At 48.1% G+C, this 21,464-nt stretch overlaps 1 protein-coding gene across 1 annotated transcript in view; it reads left to right on the forward strand.

Annotated features, from left to right (window-relative positions):
• Positions 1-21,464, forward strand: part of LOC142563876 (putative diacylglycerol O-acyltransferase Mb3761c) — a 546,482-nt gene that overhangs the window by 493,686 nt on the left and 31,332 nt on the right. The window contains exon 10 of the mRNA XM_075674553.1: positions 951-1,067. Coding sequence (XP_075530668.1) covers positions 951-1,067 — 117 coding nt within the window. The remainder of the gene's footprint in view (positions 1-950; positions 1,068-21,464) is intronic.

The following is a 21,464-nucleotide window of genomic DNA, read 5'->3' on the forward strand; positions in this document are numbered from 1 at the left end:
AAATTTTTTTACACACGTTTATTTCATGTTATACATTTGTGTTTCTGGCAATAAACTACAGTTCCTAATCTGCGGGCGTGTCTTGTTTCTTTCTCATGCCTTGTTTATCGCGATATTCTTGGTCAGTATGCAATGATGGTAATTCACAAAAGCGCAACTTCCATCGACGCAGCGTGCAAGGCAACGGTCAATAAGGAAACGGCGCAGATGTGCTTACCTTTCGTGTTTTCTTACGTCTTGTGAGTAGCACTTTAGTAGATGTGCGCACGACGTGGTGCGAACTGCGGCCAAACCGTAGTTGCCTACATTTGTGACGTCGCTCGTTTATCATTGCTTTCCTTGTATATAAAGCCTGCTGTGGGAGGTTGAGGTAGCACGTATCATTGTTCGTTTCATCCAGCTCCACGGGGTAAAATGCAGTAAAAAAAACACTTGTACTGTTGTTCTCAGTCGTGCGAATGAAATCGCAATTAATAATAATAAGCGTGTGACTGAACAAAATGAGCGAAGTGGCTATCTCTGTGACTGGATAACTCAAGCACGGCTGATATTATTATTTTTATTTTCTTTGACATGAAAAACAATCAGATGTTGGCACCAAGAGCTCGTCGTGTTCACGTGAGACACGTAGCAATACATAACGTGTCACACATCGCAAAATAAAAGCAGCACAATATATGCGGAAATTAGGATGAGTCCTCAAATACGCACTGTCACTATCAAATTACAATTTCAGATGTCAGGCTTACTGTAGGTAGCGTGAGTTAGGGAGGTAGCAGCAGTAGCAGTAGAGGCAAACAAAGCTTCGCTAAAAAAAAACTAGCACGAAACGCTGTTCCAAAACTAAAGTACACGAAACGTCATGTATACATCTGTTGCGTACACATACAACCTGATTTTCACCGCCAAGGTGCACGTATCCATTCGCGCTCCCGGCCATCTTCTCACAGCTGGACCACCTGTCGGACTTGCTGTCCAGGCGGAGAATCCCCGGAGAGCACAGGCGCCGCTCCAGCTACACTGCTGAGCGCCGGAACCAGGAGATCGTCAGGCCTCCCTTGCACGAGGTGAGCCGAGGGTCTACATGCACCAAACTGCACCTAGACTTCGTGCGGGTCCTTCTTGTGCTGGTCGATAAAGACACCTCACGATCGCACGCTTCGCACATTCATGCGCCCTCAGTGTTGTAACACGGGGCTGCTGCCTCTAACGAGCAGATTATAGCACGTCTATCTGCAGACGCACATAGTGTCAACCGCCATTTATGTGGGACAGTGCTAGTAGCGGTCGACGAGAGACCTCCAAAAGAGCGTAAGACATTCGCAACAAATTCTATGCTTTCGGTGTTTATTGTAAGCGCCTTGTGCGTGACAACCTCCACGTAAAGATAAATATTACCACACATTATCGGTATTTCGCGTGCTGTGTCTTCACTCGTGTTGCCTACGAACAAATTCATGTGCACTTTCACAGCTTGAATGTAGCCTACCATAAAGTAACGATCACGGAGCAGGCGAACTCCATACGAGGATATTAGCCGTTAATGATTCCAACCATAAACAGAAAGCCTACCCGCCATAACAAGATCGAAACAATCGCCTGCACAGAAATTGCAGTCAGTGATCCTCGGGCCTTTCTATGCGAACGTTTCTTTTAACTACTCCGTATCTTTGTCCATGTAGTTGCAATGATTTATAGACACGAGCAGGATCAGAGATAACATACGCCAGATGGTCCTTGCGACCCTGTGCCTTCCTGCTCACTGCTTGTTCGCAGTGAAATCGGACTTGCGGGACGTAGTGCAAGTTTCAGACGACCGTCGTATGCATTTGACTGGAAACAACCTTGTACTGAATTGTGAGTCAGAAGCAAAGCTACTTCATGTGGCCAGTGTCCCCGATGCCGCGTATGATTAACTGAATGTGGCTAGTGCCTCCACCTACTCTATTTATCTCGGGCAGTTCACGAGTTTGCGGACACTGTGTGAGCTGCAAAAATGAACGTTTAGCTCACGTTAAGCTAACCTCTATGCTACGCGCCTGCCGGTGTATTCTCACGGAATAAGTGCTGAAATATCATGTCCAGTTTGCTTTTATAGAATATCGCAACGGAAAAGATACTCAGGATAACAGGAAAACGCGCAATCAAGAATTTTTTCTTTCGCATCCTGCTTTTTTTTCCTGACTGCCTATACCAAGTTATAGTTTTTTAAAAAAGCGAAAAGGGGAAGCGTTATTCAAGGGCGTAAAGGGAACTTCGTTGGACTAGATCATACTTCAAGTTACGCATGGCTGTAAGGAGAAAACTAAGTTTAGGTCGGAGACGAGTCTGATGGAAAGGGTGTTACAGAAGTGCTGAAAAAAGTACGTGAGGGCACGCGACTTGCAAGGGAAGTTCTTTTCAGTAGGTTTTCTTGATCCACTAACAAGTCCTTGCTGCCTTCCAAGCATTAATATTTAGTGATGGCCTAAACAATTCCATGTATAGCATTATGCGAGTAATCGATGAACTAGCCACAGACGAGCCAAAATAATCTAGCAGCCTTACGAATACGGAAGGTTCCTGGTTCATCACGGCTTCATGGATATCGCCAACAGCGATACATCTCCTGTGCACGTCTTCAAAGTTGCGATTTTCTGGTAACGGTAACACGTACACGTCAAGCTTCTAACAGAAAAACAGTTTTGGAAGCTCTCGTTGTTATTCGGAGCCATGTGATCCGGGAAAAAAGTTCGGGACCATGTTGCTGCATCCTTGTAACACGTGAATCCGTAATCCTGCTGCACACTTGGTAATGCATTAAGTTATACGATAGCAGTGGTCCGACTTCTTGCAAGACATAACGAGCCGCAGTGCGAAGTACACGTGTGGCGCTTTAGGTCGAGGAGGAGGAGGAGACAAAGGAGAGGAAAGACAGGGAGGTTAGCCAGTGTAAGTACCGGCTGGCTACCCTGTGCTGGGGAAAGGGGTAAAGGGAATAAAAGGAGAAAGAAGAAGAGGGAAAAAATGCAAAAAAAAAGAGAAAATTCACACAGTAACGCGAAACTACGCGCTACAACGTTCAAAGGCGGTCGCACAATTCGCAGTTCCTTAAAAACTTCAACAAAGCCCTTAAGGCCTTGAGTGCCGAAGCCCGTCTGGACCAATGTCCTAGAGCTTTTTCCTCTGTAAAGGGGCGATTGTCCAGTTTTGCGAGAGTGGTCACGAGCACTTTTCTTCGCACTGCGTAACGGGGACAGTCACATAGGAGGTGTTGAATTGTCTCCTCGCAGCCGCAGGTGTCACAAGTAGGGCTGTCGGCCATGCCAATGCGGAATGAACATGAGTTCGTGAATGCCACGCCGAGCCACAGGCGGCACAGAAGTGTTGCTTCCGCTCGTGGCAACCCTGGTGGTAGGCGGAGTTGCAGACGTGGATCCAATTTGTGGAGACGTGCGTTCGTGAAATCACTGGTGTTCCACAGATTCTGCGTAAGCTCGCGGGCGAGGGAGCGAAGACTTGTGGCTGCATCTGTTCTTGACAGCGGTATGGGTATAATCTGGGCACCATCATGAGCCGACCGGGCAGCGTCATCCGCACTGTCATTTCCTTAAATTCCACAGTGTCCCGGTATCCACTGGTAGATGATGTTGTGTCCCTTGTTGATTGCGTGATGGTGGAGCAGTCGGATGTCTGCGACTAGTTGCTCATTTGGTCCATGGTTGAAAGGAGACATCAGACACTGAAGAGCTGCCTTTGAGTCACATAAGATGGACCATGAATGTGATGATTTGTGAACCATAAACTCCAGAGCAGCACGGATAGCTGCGAGTTCTGCAGCCGTCGATGACGTAATGTGAGATGTCTTGAACTTGAGGGTGACGCATTCTGCGGGAATCACCACTGCTCCAGCTGAACTATTAGAGGATACAGAACCGTCTGTGTAAACATGGATGCGTCCTCTGTGCTGTTCATGTAGCACTGAAAGCACGGTTTGTTTGAGGGCGAAAGTGGACATCTCCGTTTTCCTTTTGATACCGGGAATAGCAAGAAGAGCCTGGAGTGGATGGAGGCACCACAGCGGTTGAGGTGGTCGTGCTGCAGGCGTGAAGTTTGACGGTAAAGTTCCATGGTTGGCGGCAATAATCTTGCTAAACGCTGAACGAGGTCGAGCGGCAGGAAGGGAGGCGAGATGATGCGATGGAAGGAGGGCGAAGTGCCTAATATGCATCCTTAAAGTGTCGACTTGAAGATACGTGTTGATGGGGTGGTCATGCGCGATGGCTATTGTTGCTGCCGTGGACGCACATCTGGGAAGACCAAGGCAAATTCGCAAAGCTTGCCCTTGTACAGATTGGAGGGCACGGAGGTTGGTCTTGCCGGTCCCACCCAGTACAGGTAAGCTATAGCGCAGGAGACCGAGGAACAGTGCGTTATACAGTTGGAGCATCGCACTCACAGACGCACCCCATGACTTTCCCGCAAGAAATCTGAGCACGTGGGTTATCATGACTAATTTCCTTTTTAGGTAGGATATTTGAGGACTCCAGGAAAGGTCTCGATCTATTATCACTCCTAGAAACCGGTGCGTCTTCTCGTAGGCAATTGGCTGTCCATTAATTCTGATAATGTACGGTTTCATTGCTTTACGCGTGAAAGCGACTATAGAGCACTTCTCGCAGGACAGCTCCAGACCTCGTGCTCGAAGATAACCTGATGTTAGTGTGGCCGCTTTTTGAAGTCTGGCGCGCACCTGAGGACGCGTCGCTCCTGATGACCAAAGGCATATATCTTCTGCATAGATCGACACATGGACGGATTCCGGAAGGGTATGGACCAGGTCGATGAGCACCAGGTTAAATAGAGTGGGGCTCAAAACTCCGCCTTGTGGTACGCCTCGGTAGGTTGACGCACCGTCCTCTGTTTGCACAAAGAATGACCTGTCCTTCAAGAAGCTGGATATCCACCGAAAAACAAGGCCGCCTAGGCCGACCTCACCCAAGGCGTCCAGGATGGCTTGATGGGTTACGTTGTCATATGCGCCTTTGACATCCAGGAACATCGCCGCTGACAGTCTCCTGAGGCTTTTTTCGTGCTGAACAGACGAGACAAGATCTATAACGTTGTTTATAGAAGAGCGTCCGCGTCGAAAGCCTGCCATAGCGTCAGGATATAACCGGTAGTGTTCTAGATGCCACTCTAGACGCGTCAGCACCATCCTCTCCATCACCTTTCCTAGACAACTGGCCAGAGCAATGGGACGATAAGACGCCACATCTAGGGGTGATTTACCTGGCTTGAGCAAAGGCACAAGGCGGCTGGACTTCCATGCAGCTGGAACTTCTCCATCACGCCATGAATTATTGTACACGTCTAGAAGTGCATGCCGGGCTGTGTGACCGAGGTTTCAAAGAGCTGCGTATGTCACCCCGTCAGGCCCAGGCGATGAGGAACGTCTGCACGCTGCCAACGCCGCCTGCAACTCCTCGATGGAAAACAGATTGTCCATACGAGAATCCCGCGAGATTGGAACACCACGGGAATCACGTATAGCGAACGATGGCGGTAAACCAGCAACTTTGAAACAGAAGTCCTCCGCTACGTCGATCTCTCTGCGACCTTGGTAGAGAGCCAGGCATTTGAAGGGGTGGCGTTGTTGCGGTGATGTTCGAAGACCACGCACTGTTCTCCATATATGTGACAGGGGTTTATGTGGATCAAGGGTATCACAGAAGGTCTTCCATCTTAGAGACTGCAGGGAGTTGATCCGACGCTGGATCTTCTTCTGTATGCGTCTCGCCTCCCTTAGGTCGTAGATGGACTTGGTGCACCTGTACCTTCTTTCCGCGCGACGGCGGATTGCTCGAAGCCGCTCTAATTCTGCTTCGAATTCAGAAAATTTAGGAATAGGCCTGAAAGATCTTGTGGCTTCTTGAGCAGCAGCGTTAATTAGCTTCTCGATGTTGCCAGGCAGACAGTCCTGGATCTCTTGGCAATTGTTCTCCATGAGCAATGTGTATTTAGGCCAGTCGATGTGATGAAGAACTGTAGTAGAGGGTGACTTGCGTATGCCGTCAATTTTGACATATGTTGGAACGTGGTCACTACCATGCGTTTCGTTGTCCGTCAACCATTTCACACTGGCACTGAGGCATCTTGAAACAAATGTCAAGTCCAGGCAGCTGCTGTATGTCAATCCCCGCAGAAAAGTGGGACTGCCATCATTTAGGCAGCAGAGCTCATGGTCCGACGCGAAGGATAGTACACGTCTGCCTCGACAGTCCATCTTTAAGCTTCCCCATAGCGGATGATGCGCATTGAAGTCGCCGGTAATAATCCATGGTCCAGGTGTCGCTGTTAAAATTGCACCTAGTCGTGCGTTGTCAAATCGACTATTAGGTGAAATGTAGGCACCTATGAGCGTGAGTGCGACGTTCTTGCATTTTATAGTCAAACACACATACTGTTTGTCGTCATCAGGTGCCACTGGGTGTAAAACATATGTGAAATCGCATCTGATATAAACGATGACTTTGCTGCGGTCGGTACAGGTGGCAGACATGAAAGCTTCATATCCTGATAGGCGGATGGCGCTCTCAACGTTGGGTTCACAAATGACGATGATCGGAAATTTGTTCTTAAAAACAAACGGACGAAAGTGCATCATGCTTATCGCCAGTAAATGTTACAAATGTTCAGCGCAAGCCGAACACAGTCAAGTGGCATCCTCTCAGTAGGGGAAAGGAGCACTCTCGGTCGGACGCCTTGCTTCCACCGCTTCGCACGCAGCATCTGGTTTCTCGCGTTGCCAGCATCCTCGGCCGTAGCGTACTTCCGACGCCTACCGCGCAATCCGCTAGGCCCTGGGCGAGTATCCGTCATCGTTCTATCTCTCGATCTCCGCAGTCGAGTGTCGCCACAACCGCCGCCGCCCCCGCGTGACGTCACCGACGCAACCCCTATGTTCTCTCAACGTGCGCCGTCCGCTCCTTTCTCCACCCACCTCTCGCTCGGACAAAGTCACGTGTTTTTTTTTTACCACTCGACTAGACGCCGTGTTTTTTTTTTGTTTCTTGTCAACGCGATCGCACAACGAGCCACTGAAGGCTTTCTTTCGCCTTAAAAATGTGACAGTGTCAAATAAATTCTGTGCATAACACATACATATTTGGAGAAGTCCTGGTTCGTATTTTTCTGACTGAGCATATCTTCTTTTTGTTTCTTGTTAACCTTGGGGTACAAATTGGGCGCCGCATTCTTTTATTCTACAACTAATGCTTGTCAGTTTATTGTACTTTTCGCCGCCATTCATTATTGATTCTGATGACAACGTTACTTTAGGCATAGGACACCTCTTCAGCAGAGGACGAAACAAGAACAATCGAAATAAACAGATAAATTGTACAAAATACAGCCTACATCATAGTATATCACTCATTCATCGCTATTAATGTCACAGAAAACTCCGTTACTGAACGTGGACAACACCTTCAACTTCGTACTTTCAAGAACACTGCCCACTCAACTTACCTCATTTTACAAGGTAACACTGTTTCCAAGGCCACGTTCGTGCTTCATCACGCTTGCTATCTTCTGCACAAGAATCTGCTTGCACTCATGAATTTGCGAGCCGTCTAGAGCACGTTCTCAGTTGCACCACTCACTTACGCTCGTCGTAGAGGCACGTGTGGAACACTGAACATGTATTCCTGCACCATTACACTCTGCAGTACCTCGCATGTGCCTACTTGATTTGATATCCCAAGCACATTCAGCGTTGAAGAGGTGCAAGCGCTCTGTCCATTGCGTTCGCTACCTAGTAGTATATGCGTGGCGACTAGCAGCACTGGCATTGCGATAGCTATAATAGCGCTTACATGACCAAGTCGCGATAGATGCGTCCGTTTACAATGTTCGCTCAAGTGCGAGTGTGCCCGTGAAAGAGTCTGGTACCTAATACGCGTTTGATACCGTTTTGATACCGGCTAATTCGTCTGTTTCGTCAGTGGGACATGCTCAGATTGCATTGCGGTTCACGGCAACGATTTATTTCATTCTCAGTCCTCATGAAGAAATATCACTCCCACTAACTGTCAAGCTGAACATCACTACTCAATACAGGTACCTCAAAGATCCCTAGTTTTCGCCTGTGCTAGAATAACACTGAAGCGGAGTTAATAAGACTTTAGCAAGGGGAATAATGGGTGCCTCAGGCAGCTAGGTATGGATGCGCAAAATAGCGCCATAAAGAACTTTCACCACAGATGTAGCAAAAAAGCTCATCTTCGGCCCTTTAATGGTGCGGCGGCGACTCTTTCCCTAATATCCTCCACTCTGGCAGGACCTTGCGATCGAAGGAAATGCCCAATTACGGTCGTATTTTCTTTTGCAAGGGAACGGCGTAATTGCCTGCTCTTTCAGTCTCACCCACTTGGTTCGACCTCTGCTCATTGCTTTGAGGGCTGGCAATGAATCAATACCCAACTCCTGAACTGTAACAGTGATTGCAAACTTTTTCAAGCTACCTCTTATCGGTCGTAGAACAAAAGCTCAAGGTGAAATCAATGAACTCCGTAGGCATTCGCAGTAACCAAGTCACGAGTATTTTGCTGCAGAGAATACGTCGGTCTCTTCGATGTTTGAGTCAATAGATGTGGACTCATTGAATTACCGCAGTTTCAGCAGTTACACATCGACTAATAATGTCGTATTAGGGGGCGCACAGAAGGTGTATAATCGCATTCAGAGCCTAAATAGCGGCATAATGAAGGAGAAAACGGACATTTGCGCGAAAGTGCGGTGATGTGTTCATTTCAGCTAGGTCGTTTACTTGGGAAGGGAGTTATATTGCACAGCGCCTTAATGCGAGGTATGCGCGGTGTTTAAGGACACAATAACGACTTCAGAATGGGTATCGATGTTCCATGCGTGATTCGGAATACTCGCTGCAAATCTTCATCTCTGTTTCTTGTGCTGCTTTTCTTTTAAGTCCATGAAATAAAACCATCTTTAGCCTGAATTACTGACTTGATTCGGCTTCGATCATTTTTATACACTCGGATCGGATAGTCTGTTGATCTTAGGCACTGCTTCACAATAGTTCTTATCATTGTGTGACTGTTTGCTAGTCTTTCTCTCACTGACGGCCGGCATAGATAGCGGCAGTCAGGTTGAGATATTCAGAATTAGCAGGCCTTATTGACGCTTACCTGGTAGCTGAAGTTCACAACCAGATGTTCTTCGCTGACGCAGGCATTGTGGGCGCACGCCAATCCATAACTTAGTAGTGACACCAGACGAAATCGTGTGCAGGAAGCATGATGTCTATTTTTTTTTTTTTTACTCTGCCACCTGATGCTGATCATCCCTAGTCGCCATGCAAGGCGACTGCTTCATCTCCAGTCTCAGATTGAACGATCATACCCTGGAATAAACGTGCTAGATAGGTGACAGAGGGGTAAGTGCGACTCATGTTAAGTGCCTAGACAGGTAGAACGAGTATCCTATTGTCTGTGGCGATTCAAAGCTGTGTCCTCAAATGCCACTCGCACGCGATGCTGTCATGTTGTAGTGACGGTAAAGAATCAAGCACTGCAAAGTGTGTCAGTTACGACTTTAACACGTTATGCGTGTATTTGAGCGCAGAAGGCAAACAACATTAAAACTACAACGATAGTGGAGATCGCGGTCTTCAGTCCCTGTAATCAACTAACGGCTCAACTCCGTCCTTAATTTCTACATCTAGCGCTATTCTAGTACAATCACACTTGTTCATCCATGTTCTAGAATGCGCAGCTTGGTTCGCCTTGCGCGCTTAATTGGGTTAGGCCTGCACTTTGGCTAGAGAATCAGCTGCACCATTAAAAAAAATGTCGGATACATTGGTCGCATCGTGCGCCGAGCTATGAACTGATAATCTGAACTAATAATCCGGCAAAGGATCTTTGCCAGTAAAAAGTTAAGGTTTCACGATACGATCTTTCTTATATAGGATGTATATTTTTAGCGACAGCAAATAAAATAATAAATCCTATGGTTTTACGTGCTAAATTAACAATATTGTCACGTAGTAGTGACGGTGAAAACAGCAGAAAAACTGTAAATGATGAAACTAGCGTTTTATTAGGCTAACTTGTGCCCTCAAAAAACAAGATACACTCGAAGAATAAGGATACGGCGAACACCGTCAGCGATCGTCAACAATCTGATCTGCTGGTCAAGCGCGTCAGCTTTTCCAATGGCTTTTCCAAGTCAGCGAAATTTCGAATGGAATCGCTGGTGCCCGCGTATCTTCAAGATAGTACTACACAATTCGTGTAGTGAATACAATCAGATTACACCAACTTCGGTGGCAACACACAACGCCGCATAGAACCGTCAGTAGCATTCCAGTCAGTCGCAATCGTACAGGCGCCTCTTGCGTTGAGTGATAACCTTAAGTTGTTAGCAGGGTAAAAAAAATTACCGACGATTACGTTACTTCCTAATGCGAAATTTGAGCGCAGCAAATAAGCTGTTTCACCTTTTCGATAGACTGAGGCAAAGAAATCGAGCAACACATGTATGCGCTATCACAGAATTTTTTTTTATTTTTCACACGTATTCCTTTAACAAAGACTCCACTAACAGTTCTTGACAGTCATGAAGGAAGCTTTGTGGTCGGAGAAATAGACTGATATATGTTCGACTTGGTACACCAATGCTTGATTCTCAAAGACGAGATCTATACAAGTGCCTCGCGAGGTTGTCACAGCCGTGGGACGCGTTACGAGCGAGAGGAACGGGATGTTCTCCCGCATAAGTGTTAGGAAATTGCTGTTTGTCTTTATGTCAAGCCGCCACCGATCTGGCTCTCTGATTGCCACCGCACAGGGCGAACGGCAGCGGCAATTTCGGCTCGGGCGGTGCACATATACAGATCCGCCGCCACCGATCTGGCTCTCTGATTGCCACCGCACAGGGGTTGCATTGGAGGAGGAGCGAAGAAAGGAATTAAGTTCGAGCCGGCGCTTTGACAACCGGAGACTCGCAGGAAGAGGGGGGAGGGGGGCGGCGTGTACACCCAGCGGCAAACGATGGGGGCAGAAGCGCGCGCAGCAAGCGGACAACACGATAAAGGGAGGAGGGAAGAGATAGCAGGGACTGACTGATGCAACTGAAGAGCACCCTATCCGCCACACAAGAACAGGGGGGGGGGGGACCCTTTCCTCCTCTTTCTGCATGGCGGCGACGGTGTTCTATGCAGTCACGTTATCTTGACTCTCTAGCGGCGACAGCGGCATCCAGCGGTATCAGTCGGTCGCTGCTAGCGCTGGGGGGATGAAAGGGGGGCGGAGCTGGTTACGAGGCCGACGACAACGCCGACGACGACGCGAAACCCAGGAACGGACGCCAAAGAGCTGCGCTCTAAAACAGTCACCGGGAAAGGGATAAATAACAACACTGGTCAGTTCCCCCGCGGCTCTTAAAAGCATCGTATCAATGCTACAAACACGAGCGCAAGAAACTAAAGCACATTCAGTGAAGATAAATAACAAACAAACAAAGTGCCAGAGTTAGCCTTAGAAGTGCTTAGGGCGAACAGCATGGACTATTTCAGGCCGTGAGCGCGCTGGCCTTTGAGAATGCCAAATGCTCTTTGGCAAGACCTTCTAGCCCAGTGCGCCAACACGTCGGATGATCTTGTAGGGTCCGAAATAGCGTCTCAAAAGCTTCTCGCTGAGTGCTTGTCGACTTATTTGGGTCCAAAGCCAAACACGGTCGCACGACGTAGTTTTTTCGCACGACAGGTTTCGTACGGCAGGACGGTTTCCCACGTCTTATGTTCGACGTCGACGTACATCGCGAACGTGTTGGCGAGCGTCTCGTTGAGACGTTCCGTTAATCCATTCGTCTGCAAGTGGTAGGTAGTGGGTCCCCGGTGACTGGTCTGGCTTTGCTGCAGGATGGCTTCAGTAAGCTCAGCTGTAAAAGCCACTCTGTCAGTAATGAGGACTTCTGGGACGCTATGTCGCAGCAGGATGTTTTCGACGAAAAATTCGGCTACTTGCGCTGCACAACCTTTGGGCAGGGCTTTCATTTCGCTGTAGCGGGTACAGTTTGCCACTTGTTGTCCACTTGTTTCCAGGTGTTGACGTCGGAAAGGGTCCCAGCAAGTCCGTCCAGATCTTCTGAAGCGGTTGGAAAGGACGCTCGATCGGCTGTAGTAAACACTCTGGCCTTTTCTGTGGTGCCTTGCGCTGCTGGCAGTCACGGCAAGGTTTGACGTAGTGGGCAACCTCGGCGGTCAGGCACGCCCAATAGTAATTCCTTACAATCTTGCGAGCGTACAGGAAACCTCCATGTGCTCGGCTGTGTGATTGTTGAGTAGGGCGTGCAAGACATCTGACCGTGCACTGAACTTCTGGTTCAGTGCTGCTGGCAGAGCGAGAAGGCAGTTTCCGTGGACGGGGGAGAAGTTCTCTTCTACGACGACGTTGTTGCGCAAGAAAAACTAGGACAATCCACGCTGAAATGCCCTAGGGACAACCTTGGTCTTGCCTTCTAGGCACTCCACAAAGTTTCGTAACTCTGTGTCCACTCGTTCCTGTTCGGCAGTGTCGCCTGCAGTTATTGCAGTATTGGACGTCCTGTGACTTCAGGCCGTCCAGTTCGTCTTGCGGTGGTGGGTCAATAGGGGCGCGCCACAGGCAGTCGGCATTGTAATTCTTGGTCCCGGACTTACACACTGTGGTGATGTCGAATTCTTGAAGTGTGAGACTCCATCGGGCTAGACGACCTGAAGAACCCTGTAATTTTGCCAGCCAACAGTACCTGCTCTGTATCTTAGGCCGAAATTTCCCCATACCCCAAATGATTGCAAGGCACTCTTTCTCCGTCGCAGAATAATTCGCTTCCGCTTTTGACAGTGACCGGCTAGCAAAAGCTATGACGCTTTCAACGCCTTCCTTCCTTTAAGGTAGCGCGGCACCGAGGTGTACGCTAATTGCGTCGGTGTGGATTTCCGTCTCGGCGTCGTCGTCGAAGTGTGAAAGGAGCGGTGGTGGCTGCAGCCGTCGTTTCAGCTCCTCAAATGCGTCGTCCTATCGTGTTTCCCATTTAAAGTGGCTTTCCTGAGGTGAGTTAGCGGTTCTGAAATTATGGAAAAGGCTTTCTGAAAGCGCGCGTAATAGACATACAATGCGAGGAATCTGCATACTTCCTTGTTGTCTTTGCGCCACGGCAAGTTAGCGATGACAGTTGTCTTCTGTGTGTCCGGACTGCCTCCAGACTTAGTAATGACGCGGCCTAGGAACAGAAGTTCTTCGTAAGCGAAACGACACTTTCTTGGCTACAAGGTGAGTCCAGATGACTTGAACGCCTCTAGTACTGTCTGAAGCCGCCTCATGTGATCTTCGAAATTCCTGGCAAAGACTACAACATCATCCAAATAGACGAGACAAGTTTGCCACTTCAGTGCTGTCAAGACTGTCCATCACGACCTGGAACGTTGCAGGGGCAGAGCAAAGTCCCAATGCATCACCTTGAACTCGAAGAGGCCGTCTGGCGTGGTAAGCGCGGTCTTCTGTCGATCCTTTTCGTCGACTTAATTTGCGAATAATCAGTGTTGAGGTTCATCGACGAAAAGTACTTAGCATTGCAGGGTCGGTCTAATGCGTCGTCTGTCCGTGAGAAAGGTATACGACTTTTTTGGTGATTTTGTTCAAGCGGCGATAACCGACGCAGAAGCGCAGTACCCTTCTTTTTCACTAAGACCACAGGAGACGCTCACGGGCTCTTTTACGGTTGGAGTATGTCGTCGCGCAGCATTTCGTCGACTCGGTGCCTTATAGCTTCTCGTTCTCGCGTCGACAGTCAGTAAGGGCTCTCGTTCTGTGATCGAGTGTATTCTTCGCTTAATATGCGATGCTTTGCAACTGGTGTTGGCCGAATCTTCGATGACGTCGAAAAGCAGTCTTTGTATCTTCGGAGATGACTTTCGAGCTGCTGTTGCTTACTCATGGGGTGGCTTAGATTTATTTCGAAGACTGGTTCGGGATATATGGTCGTCGAAGTAGATGCGACAGAATCGGAGAGGACAAACGCATTGCTTCTTTCCTCAATTTCCTCGAGTTCTGTCATTTTCATGCCTTTGTTGACGTGCTTGAACTCCTGGCTGAATTTGGCCAGCATCACTTTCGCTTTCCCCCCATGCAGTCGAGCGATCCCTCTTGCGACGCAAGTTTCACGATCGAACAGTAGACGTTGATCGCCCTCGTCGATGACGCCTTCTATGTCTGGGGGTGTTTCAATGCCTGCGGAAATTGAAACGTCGAAGTGAGCCGGGACGCTTACTTGCTCTTCGAGCACACTCAAGGCGTGGCGACTACGAGAGCTCTCTGGCGGTATCGCTTGATGTTCAGACAGCGTTATCAACTTCGACTGAGGTCGGTTACTGCGCCCTGTTGGTTCGAGAAGTCCATGACGAGAACGACGTGGAAGATAACGAAGGTGGCAGGATAAGTCCGGTCATAAACGGTGATTCTTGCCGTGCAGCTTCCAGTCGGCGTTATGAGGTGTCCTCGAGCGGTCCGAAATTGCTTTCCCATGCAGTCTCAACTTTCTTCAACTTGGCGGCGATGGGTCCACTCATGGCTCAGTAGTTGCTCCTGTGTCCACTAACGCAGTAACTGTGTAGCAGTCGAGGTGGACGTCGAGGTCGATGGTTCTTTGTCTTGCGCTGTGATTAGGTCTTGGCATCGGATTACGGCTGCGTCGTGTTGACCTGTGGCTGACACCTCGCGTCGTCCGGTCTTTTGTCGGCGTATTCTTCGCTTCCAGGCTTCGTCAACATGGCGGCATCTCGTTATGAATTCCGGATAGTCGTTTCGGCGTCTTCGTCGGTGGCAGAGGATCTTCGCCAGTTCGACGAACAGCAACTGTAACTCCATCGGTTGCTGCTTTTAGTTTTCCGAATACTGGTTTGCAAACCGGACCCGGGCTGGGCCAGTGTATATCGTCGGCGTTGACGGCGAACACGACGGTCGTCGAGGACTCCATTGAGCGGCGGCGAAGTATTCAGCGATGTCACGTGTCACGTTGACCTTGTGATTTGCGCGGTGCGTTGATATCGAGCACTCGCAATCCCATCGCTGCGCAGAAGCAGGCGTGACGCGCATCTGCGCAGTGGTAGCGGAGTGGGTGTTGGTCAGGAGCGCGCTAGACGTCTGTCTTCCTTGAGTGTTTGCCCTAGGGGACGAGTGGGTGAGCTGATGGCGGCGGAGGCGGATGATGAAAATGCAGCACTACGGCGCCCTAGCGCGGTCGCGCAAAGGTATTTTGACGGTAGGTGACGGTGGCGTAGGTCGTCGCTTCAGGGTGAGGCTGTCGGGATCCCGGCTTAACTTCGTGAACTCCCAATGACCGCTGGATTTATCTCGGACTACGTCAGCAATCGAATTGGGACTGCGACGCTGGGAACATCTTCCGCAGTTCTTCGCGCACAACTTGTCTGATTTTCACTCGCCTGTCGCTGGGGCAAAGGTCTTCGACTTTTCCAGTGTGGCATTGAGCGGCAATTGAAGTGCATGGTGCGCGCTTCTAAAGTCTTCTCAGTTGTCATGGCTTCGGACAAAAGGTCTGCTACGATGGAGGGCGGGTTGCCGATCAGTCCTGCGTAGAATTCTTGTTTTATACCACTCATGAGAAAACGTACTTTCTTCTACTCATACATTTCCGGGTTGGCATGACCGAAAAGACGAGTCATCTTTTCCGTGAATTACCGCGACGTCGTCGTTAGGTAGCTGCACTCGGGCTTGTAGCAGAATTTCAGCCCTTTCTCTTCTGATGACGCTTGTGAAAGTCCTCAGGAACTCGCTGCAGAACAGGCGCCATGTCAACGACGACTCTCGATTTTCGAACCAAGTCCTTGCAGTGAGAAATATACGTGGCGCAACTTGTCTGCAGGCTTCCGCTTGTTGTTGGTTGGCAACTCTGGAATGTCGCGAACCAGGTCTCCGAGTCTGCCGATGAACCTCCGCGGAAGGCTCCCTGGGTTGCTGAAGCACTATCGTGGATGGCGACGCTGTTGTTGTGATCGTTGCTGCCTACTTGGTGTTGATCCAGCTGTGCTCGGGGAGAAGACCCTGCTCCGGAGGAAGTTTTGTAGTATACGGCTTACTCGATGGTCCGGGGCGTGGTTGGCTATGTCTTTCGGGTTCGGGCTTGGATCATGGCTTTTCGGGGGTGGTGTTCCGTGCATTAACGTACCCAGTACTTCCATCAGGTGTCACCAGACGGTGAAGAAAGCAGCAAAACTGAATTTCAAAATTATCATATTATTCGGCGAACCTGTGCCCACAAAAACAGGCAACACTTAAAACACAACAATATCGGCGAACACAGTCGGTGATCACCGAAAGTCTGATGCTCCGGTCGAGCGCGTTGGCTTTTATACGTGAGTCATCGAAGTTTCCAGAGTAATCGCTGGTGCCCGCGTGCCTTTTAGAATGTTCTACACAATGCGCGCCGCGTGTGCAATCAGACTACGCAAGCTGCGGTGACAACAGACAACTCATAAAACCATCCGTAACATTCCAGAGGGTTCCAGCCATGCAGGCACCTCTTGCGCTGATAACATTAAGTTATTAGCGGGTGAACTGCAGTCCGCGAGATAAGGACAAATAAGTAGACGTGTCAACATGATTATGACGCATGCCGTAGTGGGGTCTTCGTAATAGTTTTGACCACACAAGTTTCTTAAACGTACACGTAAACGCCCTTTTCGAAATGCCGTCGCCGTGGCCTGGATGGAACCCGCTGCCTCAGTAGCGCGACACCGTAGCCACTGCGCTAATACGATGAGTTGTCAGTACAATGTTCCAATACTAAGAGATGAACTACAGTTAAGGTTTTTCTACTGTTGTGCGACGCTTAATACCACGTTTTGTATGACAATCGTCAGAATTAACCCAGAAAATGAAGCCACATTCCTAGCGCCTTAACTTTTTCGAGCATGGGCCATAAAAACCAAGCATCAATTACGTTAGAAACAAGACGCACTAAACTTGGGCCTTTCAATCGCAACCACAAATACCTAGCATGCTCCACAGATGTAGCAAGGGCCCAACTCTGATGCCGCCTATGCCAATACATGTAAAACGCAGAAACGCCTTTCTGAGATGACCAGTAGGCTTATTCTAATGAAATTTATTGCCTTTGAGAGAGATAGTTAAATTCTTGTGACTGCTGGAAGCGGGATATTGATTTTTGGCCTGAAAATTTAATGGAATTTTAAAAATTCGGGCGTGTGAAAAAAAACGGAAGCTTGAAGTTTGCGAATTCGTAGCTATGCACTAAACCAGATGACGCAGTTCTGTAAACTGCATTCGTTAAAGCATCCAAAGCGGCCGAATTTGACTTATCAATTCACATTTTGCATAAATTTGTTACATAGTTTGCAACGTTTTGGCAAAAGTCCTGCTCACATATTAGTGATCTTCTTAGGAGCCATGTATAACACATCAGTTTTTCCCCGCTCTAGATGTACTATTAGATACATTTACAGAATTGTGATATCATTTTCCATTGCTAAGTTACAGGGTAGTAAATTTCATAGCTTCGTTTTTTGATAATTCGTGATTTTCAACAATTTATGGAAAACAATTGACGGCATAAGTCGAGATTTCGCTATAAACAGTCACTAAATTTTATCTTTTTTCTTTGAAATGCAAGAAACTTTATCAGTGTTGCTGCAATAGTTGCCTAGAAAGACGACATCTCATTTCTCATGTATTTAGATAGGAGCCCCGAGCTACATCTTCCTCCTAACGCTTGTTGGGGTCAAGCTTAACATTGACATTGCATATTACATGGGGGAAAAATTATGCCGAGAAGGACAGTGGCAACACCAGGCTTGTGTTACGCTTGCAAGTAATGCAGTGCTTCCAAATAAACAGGAACGTTAACATTCTTATGTTCTAAGACACACTGTGCAATATAGTACCTGACTCTGTGTGTGAGTACCAGCCGCCCCAGCACGATGCTGTTTGAAATCTCAATTAAGTCGTTCCTTAATTTCTGTCTCAGCTTCCTCAGAATTCGCAATCATATTCATAGAAAAATAATAAAGCACACCATTTTAACGTTAAACCCACTTCATTTTATGTCAGCTTTCGCATGTCGTACAGGAGTGCTTTGAAACACGAAAACGCCCTCGTATCCGAAAACGCACAGCCATCCGAGCTTGCGGGATCGCCCATGCAAGTGATTGAAATTCTTGGTTCAGTGTGGTACCGAGACATTGCGCGGGGGTAGGCGTCAGGCCACAGACTTGGCTCGTCTAAACTGGAACATAATTAATCGCATTGTTGTGGCGGTTCCCAAGTCAGTTTTTCCTTGTGACACTGCTGCTCACTGAGTGTGTATGTAAGGTCAGTTGCCTTTTTGACCGTTGTGAGGTGCTCTTCGGAACGCAGAAGGGCTCATGTGTTGTCACGGTAGCTATACCTGCGATGCTTCATGCACGGTTGAAACAAATTAAAGTGAAACGGGAGTAGTGTAAGCCGGCGCCGGTACTCGCCGACACACGGTGACACATTAACGAGAAATTCGCAAGTTCCTCTCTGCCACCAAATCGATACTCTAGAGATCCGACACAGGCAACTTACGAGAATAAATTGGATATGCAAATAAGATAATGTACGCCTTAAAAAACGATAATTCGGAACGGTGTAGGCGGTGCTCTTCGCGGACAGTGTTCGCTTATGTTCTCGTTCTCGCTCGTGGCTTCTCCGGCTTTCGCTTCAGGTGTCCTGGCGTGGTGAATTTTTCGCCCGCTATGCTCGGCCATCTAATTCCCTATTGGAGGGCTTTTGATGTGAGAGCCGCGTAATTACGCCACAGAGGTCGGTGCGAATTGCCCTCGGGAGCGGTGAACAAAAGGCTAGCGCCGAGGGGTGCCTCGCGGAACGACATTCCTTTGTCGTCTGCTGTACGAACGCTGGCTTTTGCCCCCCCTATTCATTATGCATTGCCGTAGTAGTGCTGCTTGCCTAGTAGATGCACGTCTTAGTTAGATTCCTTTCTTTCTTCCATTCCCTCTCTTTCCCCTCTCTTGCCACTCCAACGCACACACCGCACACTCTACCTTTTCTGCCTTCTTTCCCTATTTTTTTATCACCTCTCTGTTATTCCGGCTCGGCTGCCTGCGCTCCTTCCTTCCTTTCCTTTTTTTTCTTGCCGTCTGCTACCGCACCATGGCCGCCATCAGCGGAATCGCCAGTTCTACGATGCAGACGACGTTCTGCTATTCAAAGCCGAGGTGCAGAGAGTGTGACCACTGGAAGGGGCTTAATTCCAACGCATCGCATCGTCGCGACAGCGCGCAAACGAGGGACCAAAGGTATTGTTCACGACTGTTGCCTCTATGAGTGAAATGGCGAACATAAAACAAGAAAACAGTGAGCGCTGAAAAAAACAAGCTTAACGAAAGAAAGCAAGACCATCGTTCTGACACAGACGTGTGCATGGCATCAGACGGCTGAGAATTTTAGTTTCACTGCATTATCGTGCCCTCCAATTAGCAAGTGTGTTTATACGAGTAGGTCTAAAGGTTCAATAAGTAAGTAAAGTGCTCTAGCGCGGCATGTGTTCACAAATTACGTGTCACGAATTATGTGCGTCAAGTTTTTTCTTCGTCCACGAAACTGCTTTCTCTGAAAGCCTTCAGGAACAGTGGTACGGCTTACCATTTTATTGCCGGTTCCTGGCAGGGCCTAAAGATGGCGCAAGGTAACACAATCAGACGCTGCCTAGTAGTAGATAGTATGTGTTATTTCTGTGCAGCTAATTTTGCGATAACTGCTGCTTCGGCACTTTCCGATTGTTACTCACATTTAATAATTTTCTTTTTAAATCAAGGGCCAACGTTGGGTGAAATGCGCTGAAAGGCGCAGGAATCGTTAGCTGCTTAGAGTACGGACGAACCTGTTGACTGCATGTAAATGGATAGGTAATATTTCGAACAATTATCACATGAAAGCTGCGAAGGATATTGAATACTACTCAAAGTGCCACTGAAGCTTCCACTGAAGCTGCTACTGTGAGGCTTAGTCATTGTACTCATTGCTGCATTAATAAGAGCGCGAGCTATACGTGACTCTGCCTTTTAAACCGTTTGCGGATTTCCGCTCAAACTTTGCTACGTTGCATCTCGAGTGAGCTTAAAATTTGATCACGTTTTCTGCCATTACTTACTAGTTTCGTCAGCAGTAAACTTGAAGTCGATGTCGTCTCCGGCAATGCCGATCAAAAAGCTTCGATTCCGCTCGAAAGAAACGATGGTGCTCAGCTACGGCGAATGCATGGTGCTCACCGTAGCTGTGACAGGTTGCGCCATCATTTCATTGCAGTGAGAGCGACATTTTTGATGACTATCGTCGCAGATGACAATCACTTTTAATTTATTGTGCACAGAACTGGGGAGGAGTGCGGGCGTATTTACCAAAAGGGTGCTATGAAAAAAAAAATTCGCCGCAGATTTATATCTCAGGGGGAAACTTGAGCCCATGTCATCCAGCGGATTACCTGAAAGTGTCGAATACACCTGACGCTCCTATTTATACTGCAGAAAGTGCATATATTGCAAGTCCCAGTAGTCGACCTACGTACGGCAAGTCCTAGCTACGCCAGCACCATTCCTTCGGCTCGTGTTCAAACCGCCTGAGTAATTTTTTCAATCTATATTGGATAACGGCAGTATCAGAAACCTGGTGGACAATCGCGACTGAACGACCCCAAACCTGGATGATGGAGGTGATTTAGTTTGGCGGTGTCATGCGACGCCGCGATCCCAACGTTGATTCTTTAAGTCTTTGTCTTCCTGAGACTGCAGAAACGGTAGCGCAATTTACACAGCTACTGATAATAACAGCTAATCCCGCCAAGTTCGTTGGTGTCGCCTCTGTAGCTCTCCTTTCCATGCTAACGACAGTTCCTCGTGTTGTTACATTGAGGGCCTGTGTCAATTACCGAATCACCTGCTACGGCATGTTAGCCTACATCAGGACATATGCAGAACAAATATATAGTCTTCTCATTGGCCAAAAAATGATTTCATGCTTCCCTAAAAAATATTGGTGCAAGGAGGGTAATACGTATGCTGCTATACTCTGCGATGCAAGTGCAGTCACATGCGGCCTAATGACAGTGCATTTCATTATCTGTTTCGAGACACCTGCGACGTTATCTATTGTATGAGCGTTTACTGATGAGAAATGTACCACTAGTATGAGCTTACTTTTGCAGCCGCGTCAGATTAAGTGAGAAGCTATCCTGGCATATGGATATTCGAGAACTCTTGGTATTATACTGCGTTTCTTTAGTTATATTCTTCACACTAGTGCGCTACATTAGCAGAGTCTTTAATATAATACTATTATTTGGGTTAGCTCATTCATATTGATTTCCTTCTAATGGCGTCAGTCGTCATCTTTCGAACAACGGAG

Source organism: Dermacentor variabilis, chromosome 11 (genome assembly GCF_050947875.1).
Source record: "Dermacentor variabilis isolate Ectoservices chromosome 11, ASM5094787v1, whole genome shotgun sequence".
NCBI classification, from domain to species: Eukaryota; Metazoa; Arthropoda; class Arachnida; order Ixodida; family Ixodidae; genus Dermacentor; species Dermacentor variabilis.